A 9125-nucleotide genomic window follows, 5' to 3' on the forward strand; every position below is an offset into this window, starting at 1 on the left:
TATTTATAATAGCCCTGAACTGGAATAAGTTCAAACATCCATAAACAGGAGAATGGATAAATCAATTGTCGTTTATTCATACAGTGGAATACTTCTCAGCAATGAAAGAAAAAAAAAGAAGTAAACTAATATGACAACATGGATGATTCTCACATACATAATGATGGGCAAAAGAAGCCAGAAACAAAGAATGACTACTATTTGCTTTTACTTATATGAAGTTCAAGAACAGGCAAACTTATTCTATCAAGATAGAGAAGTCAGAACAATGGTTGCTTTTTGGGGGTTGGGTGTTGACTGGAAGGAACCCAAAGCAGGCTTCTTGGGGGCTGGAAATATTCTAAATCTTGATCTGAGTGTTGATTACACAGGAGTTATATAAAGATTCATCAAGCTAAACACTTAAGATTTTTAGTAAATGATGCCGGAATCAATTGTATATCCATATGGAATAAAGTGAGCCTGGCCTCCTACCTCACTTCCCTGAGTTTATATAAGATATTCATAAAAGACAAATTAGAATCACCTTAAATTTGCAACAATGAGGGGATATTTAAGTTAGAAATATAATATGGCATTAAAAATGGTTTAAAGAGATTTGCTGCAAGATGGAAAATGCCTATAACATTGGGTGAAAAAGGCAGACCATGCAAAATTTCTGTATAAAGAATTATCAAAACCATGTAAAAATGTGTACAGAGAAAAGCCTGGAAGGAAGTGACACTAAAGTGTTAATAGTGGTTAGTTACTGGCTGTCTTGGGTCTTGGGGTGGTGAAATAATGGGAGGACTTTTTCTTATTTTTATTTTTCTGTAGCTTACAAAATTTCAAGACTTCCATATTGGCGGAACAAACTTTTAAAAATAATTTTTTCTTCCAAAGTCAAAACTTTGCCCTTTGAGCTCCTCCACTAATTGCTGTCCTGACTTATTGATCTTTTAAACTTTTCTGCTTTCTGTTCTCCCTATAAAATGTATTCACTACTTCCTATGGCCGGCTACACGGAGGCTTCTCGCTTTCCATCTCCTCATCTTGACCCATCGTAATTCCCAATTAAGAGCGAAGGCCTTTGGGCTGGACACTTTTTATTGTCAAGCTAATAAATGATGCCCAGGGCAGGGAGGCTGTAAATTTCCCTCGTTGCCCAAGAGCAGGGGTTGGTGTAATAGAGTTCAGGTTTTGCTGGAAAGAGAAATGCAAATTTTTGTGCACCTGAATTTTTATTCTGTAGTGGTGGTCAGAAATGTTTCATTTTATTTTATTTTTAAAAAGTTATTTATTTAGTTGCGCTGGGTCTTAGTTGCGGCTTGCGGGCTCCTTAGTTGTGGCATACGAACTCTTAGTTGCAGCATGCATGTGGGATCTAGTTCCCTGACCAGGGATTGAACCCTGGCTCCCTGCATTGGGAGTGCGGAGTCTTAACCACTGTGCCACCAGAGATGTCCCCAGAAATGTTTCATTTTAGATCCCTTAGTAGGGGTAGCTGCAGCCCAAAGAGAAAGCCTCCCCCTCCATTTCATAGGACCATGGAGCTGCACCGTCGCACAGTAGCGTGCATACGGGGCTGGGAGAAGTTATGGCCATTTAAAACGCAGATTTGTAGACCCTGCTCAGACCCATCGAATCAAAATCTCTGGAAGGAGGGGCCTGGGTTTGGCTTCTTAATAAATCTATCACGTGATTTCCCCCTCCTTCATATTTTTAAATGTTATTTGATACCTATAAATATTATATGTGACATGTATATGTGTATGTGTGATATGTCTTTTTAAAAATAAAGCACAATAAAGTGTACTTTCATGAACCTATTACCCAGCCCAAAAGTTGGATCATTAACAATAATTTATTATGTTTATATTTACCTATGTGCTTCTCTCTTATGCCTTCCTTCTGCCTCCCTATGAGAGGTAACATTTTATATTTTGTGTTTTCCGTTCTATTAAAATTTTAAAAAATAAAGTTTTTGTCTTCTTGGCATCTATGCCTATACATTATATTGTTCAGTCTTGTTTGTTTTTAAAAAGTTTTCTTTGGCTAAGAAAAAGTTTATTTTTTTTGAACTTTTTTATTGTGATAAAATATATATAACATGAAATTTCTGATTTTAACAATTTTAAAGTATACAACTCAGTGGCATTAATTATATTTGCAACATTGTGCAACCATCACCACTGTTTGCAAAACTTTTTCATCATTCCAAGCAGAAACTCTGTACCAATTAAGCAATAACTCCCCTTTCCTCCCTTCCCCCGGCCCCAGGGAGCCTCTATTCTACTTTCTGTCTAAACATTTCATACAAGTGGAACCACATAATATTTGTCTCTTTGTTTCTGGTTTCTTTCACTTAGCATAATGTTTTCAAAGTTTCATGTTGCAGCATGTATCAGAACTTCTTATAGGTGAATAATATTCCACTGTATGTATATCTATCCACTAATCTGTTGAAGGACATTTGGGTTGTTTCTACCTTTGGATATTGTGAATAATGCTGCAATGAACATCAGTGTACAAGAATCTGCTTGAGGACTTCCCTGGTGGCACAGGGGTTAAGAATCCACCTGCCAATGCAGGGGACACGGGTTTGAGCCCTGGTCCAGGAAGATCCCACATGCTGTGGAGCAACTAAGCCTGTGCGCCACAACTACTGAGCCCATGCTCTGCAACAAGAGAAGCCACTGCAATGAGAAGCCCATGCACCGCAACGAAGAGTAGCCCCCGCTCGCCACAACTAGAGAAAGCCCGCACTTGCAGCAACGAAGACCCAACACAGCCAAAAATAAATAAATAAATTTATTTTTTACAAAAAAGAATCTGTTTGAGTCCCTTTTCAATTATTTTGGGTTAAATACCTAGAAGCGGAATTGCTGGGTCATATGGCAATTCTAGTTTAGCTTTTTGAGGAACCATCATACCGTTTTGCAGATACTACTCCATTTTACATTCCCACCGGCAATGTATGGGAGTTCCAATTTCTCCACATCCTTGCCAAGACTTATTATATTTTTTTTTCTTGTAATTGTAGTCATACTTGCAGGTGTAAGGTGATGTCTTGCGGTTTTGACTTGCATTTCCCTAATGACATTTTCCAGCAATGTTGATCATCTTTTCATGTACTTGTTGACCATTTTTGTATATCTTCTTTGGAAAAATGTTTATTCACATCATTTGCCCATGTTTAATTGGGTTGTTTGTTTTTTATTTTGTTGCTGTAAGAGTTCTTTATATATTCTGGATATTAAATCCTTATCAGATATATGATTTATAAATATTTTCTCCTATTCATAGATTATCTTTTCACTTTCTTGATATTATCCTTTGATGCACAGAAGTTTTTAATTTTGGTGAAGCTCAATTTATCCATTTTTCCTTTTATTGCTTGTGATTTTGGTGTCATATCTTAGAATCCATTACTGAGTTTGCCTGATTTTGAGCTCTATAAAAGTGGTATCATTCTTAATATAATCTCCTGAAACTTGAAGTTGTCTTTAAAAATTATGTTTATAACACTATCCATGTTCTTTCATAGTTCATTCATTCTCATGGCTGTATAATGTCCTGTTATACAAATATACCAACATTATTTAGCCATTCTCCTATTGATAGACATTTGTGCTGTTTCCAGTTATTTTGCTATTACATCAGTGCCACCTTAAATATCCCAAAGGGATTCTTCTGCACACTCTAATTTAAGAACCACTGGCTTTTTATAAATGAATTGAGTTGTTATTAAATTTCAGTTGAACAGTACTTGGGATACACAGCTGCAGACATCTGACTAAAGCACATCTATTTTTCTCACCTGCCTATTTGGACTGATCACTGGACTATAAAACCACGATAACCACTGCCATTGAGTATAGTTTGCGTCTACACTATAGCTTTAACAATTTTGTGTGATTTCTTGGAAAAAGAGATCAGAGAAGATACAATAAATACATTTTACTGATTTCAGGTTGGAGAGCTTTGCAGCAATAAGGAGATGGCAACACAGAGTGGGGAAAATGATTCTGAAAAGGACATGCTTACTTTAGAGCCCTATCTCAGCCGGGTTGCAGGAGTGTCTCTAAGGGATCTGAAATAACCCCAAGAAAGGCTCTGTTCAGTGCTGAAAATCATCCAAAACAAAGAGACACAGATTGACGGTTCCTCCCCCAGTCCTGCACAGTGGTTGATTTCGGGAAACACTTTGGCAGCTACATGGGGTCATGACGTGGCCAGGTTTCTTTGGCTCAAGCATGAAGAACACCAGGGGAAACTCAAGCGTGAAGCAAGAGCTCGACTCTTAACAGACATGTTTTTTGTGGCTTTGTTACCAGAAAATGCGAGTGACCTTAGCAAGGCCAAAGCGTGTAGACACAGGGATTATGAAATCGAGAAGGGGGTGGAGTGAGATACCGGAGGCATAAAAGCATCAGAAGGTGCCCCACAGCACTGCTCTTCCAGAGGCAGACACACCAAAGATGAGGTGAGTCCACAGTTCAGCCCTGTCCCCCCTTTCTCTGGATTATTTCATCCTTCTTTGTATATATCTTTTATCTACATGACAGCCCAGGTACAGGAGAGGCCTACAGGAGAGATGCAAAAATATAACAAAGGAATAAGGCAAATGGGCTAAATTATAGTGAATAAAGTGTTTTCTGTGTTAAATCCTCTGCTTTTCCGTGTCCATAAAGGGTAATGCTTTCAGACGGTGCTGTCTTTCCCATGAGACGTGACTTTCTCTAAGGAATAGCTTCTTCCTCGAGGTTATGAAGTTTTCACCTTCACGGGGGATGCCAGCAGCTCCTGTGGTAGGCTTCCTGGCATTTTTTTCTTTTTTGGGCCATGCCACATGGCTTGTGGGATCTTAGTTCCCCAACCAGGGATTGAACCTGGGCCCTTGGCAATGAGAGTGCTGAGTCCTAACCACTGGACCACCAGGGAATTCCCCCTGGCATTTTGAATATGCCTATTAGCAGATTTTTTTTTTCTTTTTAAAAATGTATAATAAGAAAGATCAATAGTGACACATTTGAGTGACACAATTCAGGCACTCAGATTTGAACAAAATAAAAAAATTTTTTTGAAATGTTGAAGTAACGAGACTAGAAACTTAACCAAGCAATATTTGAGTAGCTGACATCTTTCAGGGAGATGGTTAACTGGTGAGTATGGCCTGTGCATTGATGCCCACGTGCACAGTCGACCTTTCAGGGAGCCAGTTATCTTCCAGGTAACCTGGAATCCTGGGGTTTGCTATACCATTTCCTGAAGTCAAATTATAAAGTAATAGAAAAAACTATATCAGTGTTTTAAATTATATATTTAAAAAAACCTCTTATTATGGAAAATTTCAAAAAGTAGAGAGAAGAGCATAATAAATCCCCACTTCCCCATCTTCCAGTTATCCACATTTCATTGGCAGTATCCTTGTAGCCCAGCACCTTAGGGTGCCCAAGTGAGATTTCTCTCTGCTGCAGAGCTCATATATTAACAATTTAATGTTTCCTGAATGCTGCCAGAAACTGAGGCCCAATCCCCATGTGCCTTCCTATCTTGGTTGTTCTTCTCTGAAGCTTCTGTAGAATTCCTAGCAGCACAGAACATGCTGGAACCTGGGTGACTGGGAAGCTGCTAAACTATGCATGTGGGTGGGTGAAGGGCTTCTAGGTCCTAGCACTTCCATATCTATTTTTTCTGGCTGCCTAATGGGAGGGGGGTGTGTGTGTGTGTGTGTGTGTGTGTGTGTGTGTGTGTGTGCGCGCGCCTAATGGGAGGGGTGTGTGTGTGTGTGTGTGTGTGTGTGTGTGTGGTGAAGCGGGGAGATGAGCTGTGTGCTCCTTTCCGTCTTCTCTGCAGCGCCCTGCAAGCTGTTGTTGCCCTCCTGGTCTGCTGGCAGCTTTTCGCAGTGGGAATCAGCAATGAGACCACAACTGCCACAGGTAGGTCTCTGTGTTTGGACAAGAGCTGTACCTCCCAGCAGTGCTGCATCCACTTTCACCCCATCAGACCTGCACCCGCTCTTGGGGAACAGCCAATTGCTCCTTCTCATCCTAATCTCTGGTCTTTCAGTATCATGAAGAAAATTGGGGAGCCGGCCAGAAATAAGGGGAGATTGCCCTCCCCAGGGTTTCCATTTGGGGTGGAGGGAGATTGATGTGCAAAGCAGCTTCTTCTCCTCTGACTTTTTGGGTCTCTAGGGGCAGCTTCTGACTACGAACCTTCTCTTCCTGTTTTTCTTCGCAGATGACAGCTGCTTAAAGCCCCCCGAGATTGCCAATGGCTACCTGGAACACTTGGTTCGCTATCGGTGTAAAACCCACTACAAACTACGCGCTGGCGATGGTAAGGCCGGGACGAATGTCTCTGGGCCCTCCTCCGTCCCACCATTTCCACAAGGAGTGGAGCCAGGGTGACTGTCCAGAGAGTGCCCGTGTTCTCTGGAGCCGGGCGATTGAGATTCTAACAAGGGTTTTGTCACTGGTAGCTGTGGCCTTTTGGGCAAATTAACTTTTCTCAGCCTCAAGTTTTCTCCTTTGTTAAGGGGAGGGAGGTGATGCCATGTAGCCTACCCTCTCAGAGTGACGTCTACGTCGACAAAATGACGGTGACGGTGATGACGACAGGGAGCCCTTACCTAGTGAACACTGCACTCCTGGAACTGTTCTAAGTGCTCTACACGGACTTGCTCACTAGGTCCTCACAACACCCCTCCGCAAAGATACTATTATTTATTTTGGTTGCCCTGCACTGCTTGTGGGACCTTAGTTCCCCGACCAGCGATCGAACCCTGCTCCTTGCATTGGAAGTACAGAGTCCTAACCACTGGACCGCCAGGGGATTCCCAAGAGATACTGTTATTACTCTCACTTTGTTGCTGCTGAAACTGAAGCACAGAAAGGTTGAGTAATTTGCCCAAGTTCAGGTAGCCTGTAATAGGGAGAGTCAGGATTTGAACCCCAATTCCGACCCCGTACCGCCTTGCCACGATCACTATGGTCACCACGGTCACCTTGACCGTTGTTCTGCCCCGCTGGGCTTCACTGTGGCCCCAGCGCTTAGCTTCTAGCACAGCGCTCCTCCCTTCCTCCTCCTCCCCTGCCCTCCCCCTTCCTGCTTCTCTGACTCTGCTCTTTAAATACCTTCTCTCCCCACGCCAGGTCCAGATACAATTTCCCTTTTGGCTCATTTTTTTTTTGTTTCAGGAGTGTACACCTTAAACAGGGAGAAGCAGTGGCTAAATAAGGACCTTGGAGAGCAACTCCCTGAATGTGAAGCAGGTAGGAAATCATGGGTCCTGGGAAGCAGATGGAAAGTGGGTATTGAGGGGTTGGTGCGCCAGCAGGGATTGAAATGTCCTAGAGGCACATCCTCCCTGTGTGGTTCCCTCTGGGCAGGTGGCTGGGCAGAGAAGTGCACAGGCAGGTAATACTTCCCCATAAAGTTCACTAAGGATTTGTTCATTTGGCCTGTGGGGCATTGACTGAATCCACTGTCTACACTGCCCACAGAGGATCAGGAAACTCTGTGTGTACATATAGCCCACCTAGAGAGCCCTGGGCCAAGGGTAAAGCAAGCTCCAGAAGAACAGGTCAAGGGAGGGCATAACAAAACCTTAATCCGTGGGAATATGATACAAGAGGCTGGAGGTGGGTTAGGACTCCGTTGTTACTAGGAAGAGCTGATGCTCTCTCCTTAACCTCTTGGAACACGAGGATCTTGCCTACCCTCTTCTGCTACCAGGGATGCGGAACTGCTGACCTGCCTGTTATTAAATACAATATCACATCCCTCTTTATTCAGAGAGAATGAATCATGGTAGCTCCCTGTCCTTACAATGAATTCAAGGGAACTGTGGACATCTTGCTGTGATAGACTGTTTAAATATACAGAGAGTTCAGCAGCCAGAGTTTGAAAACTTCAGGGCTACTTGTTTCTTTGTGAGTTAGAAAAGCAGGAAATAGAACTCTGCTTTAGTGACGTAAACATTAAAAAAAAAAAAAAAAGAATCATTTTAAACTGTAAACACTGGGAACAAGAGGAGCAGAAGGTAAGGGCAAAGCATGTAAACATTTCTAGCTCTGAAGAAATGAACAGTGATCGTTCAGACAGCAGCAAGAGTCGATCATTTTATCCTTCCCTGGGAAAGACTGGGAGATGGTCACATTCTGCTCATAATTTTCTTACTCTCCTCAACAGCATGCGGAAAGCCCAAGCATCCAGTGGTTCAGGTGCAAAGGATCATTGGTGGCTCACTGGATGCCAAAGGCAGCTTTCCCTGGCAGGCTAAGATGGTCTCCCACAATAATCTCACCTCAGGGGCCACGCTGATCAATGAACAATGGTTGCTGACCACGGCTAAAAATCTCTTCTTGGGTCATGACAATAAAACAAAAGCAAAAGACATTGCTCCTACTTTAAGACTCTATGTGGGGAGAAAGCAGCTTGTGGAGATTGAGAAGGTTCTTCTCCACCCTGACTACTCCGAGGTAGACATTGGGCTCATCAAACTCAGAGAGAAGGTGCCCACTGATGAGACAGTAATGCCCATCTGCCTACCTTCAAAAGATTATGTGGAAGTGGGGCGTGTGGGTTATGTGTCTGGCTGGGGGCGAAATGCCAACTTCATTTTTACTGAGCATCTGAAGTACATCATGCTGCCAGTGGCTGACCAAGACACGTGTGTAAAGCACTACGAAGGCAGCACAGTACCCGAAAAGAAGACACCAAAGAGCCCTGTGGGGGTGCAGCCGATACTGAACGAGCACACCTTCTGTGCTGGCTTGTCCAAGCATCAGGAAGACACCTGCTATGGCGATGCCGGCAGCGCCTTTGCCATTCACGATAAGGCTGACGACACCTGGTATGCGGCTGGGATCCTGAGCTTTGACAAGAGCTGTGCTACTGCCGAGTATGGTGTGTATGTGAAGGTGTCCTCCATTCTGGACTGGGTTCAGAAAACCATAGCTGACAACTAATGCAAGGCTGGCTGGAAGCCTTTGCCTGAAAGGCCGAGGGAAAACTGGACAGAAGCAGAGGGGACAAAAACGTGGTATGAAGCTGATGGGTTTCAGCCCTGCATTGCTGAGTCGATCAATAAAGAGCTTCCTTTGACTCATTGCTGTGCTGTTTTTAGCCTTGGGCCT

At 43.0% G+C, this 9125-nt stretch overlaps 2 protein-coding genes across 2 annotated transcripts in view; both read left to right on the top strand.

Annotated features, from left to right (window-relative positions):
• DHODH (dihydroorotate dehydrogenase (quinone)) overlaps positions 1-4360 on the top strand; it is a 29509-nt gene extending 25149 nt beyond the window's left edge. Inside the window, exon 11 of the transcript XR_009697804.1 lies at positions 4317-4360. The gene's annotated coding sequence lies outside the window, so the exon portion shown is untranslated. The remainder of the gene's footprint in view (positions 1-4316) is intronic.
• Positions 4361-4387: 27 nt separating this feature from the next.
• On the top strand, positions 4388-9097 carry LOC133077910 (haptoglobin-like). Its single transcript, XM_061172702.1, has 5 exons — positions 4388-4465; positions 5839-5921; positions 6226-6324; positions 7185-7259; positions 8179-9097. The coding sequence occupies exons 1-5, from the start codon at positions 4461-4463 to the stop codon at positions 8955-8957; spliced, it is 1041 nt and encodes a 346-aa protein (XP_061028685.1). The 5' UTR covers positions 4388-4460; the 3' UTR covers positions 8958-9097.
• The last annotated feature ends 28 nt before the right edge of the window (positions 9098-9125 follow it).

This window comes from Eubalaena glacialis, chromosome 18 (assembly GCF_028564815.1).
Source record: "Eubalaena glacialis isolate mEubGla1 chromosome 18, mEubGla1.1.hap2.+ XY, whole genome shotgun sequence".
Classification (NCBI taxonomy): Eukaryota; Metazoa; Chordata; class Mammalia; order Artiodactyla; family Balaenidae; genus Eubalaena; species Eubalaena glacialis.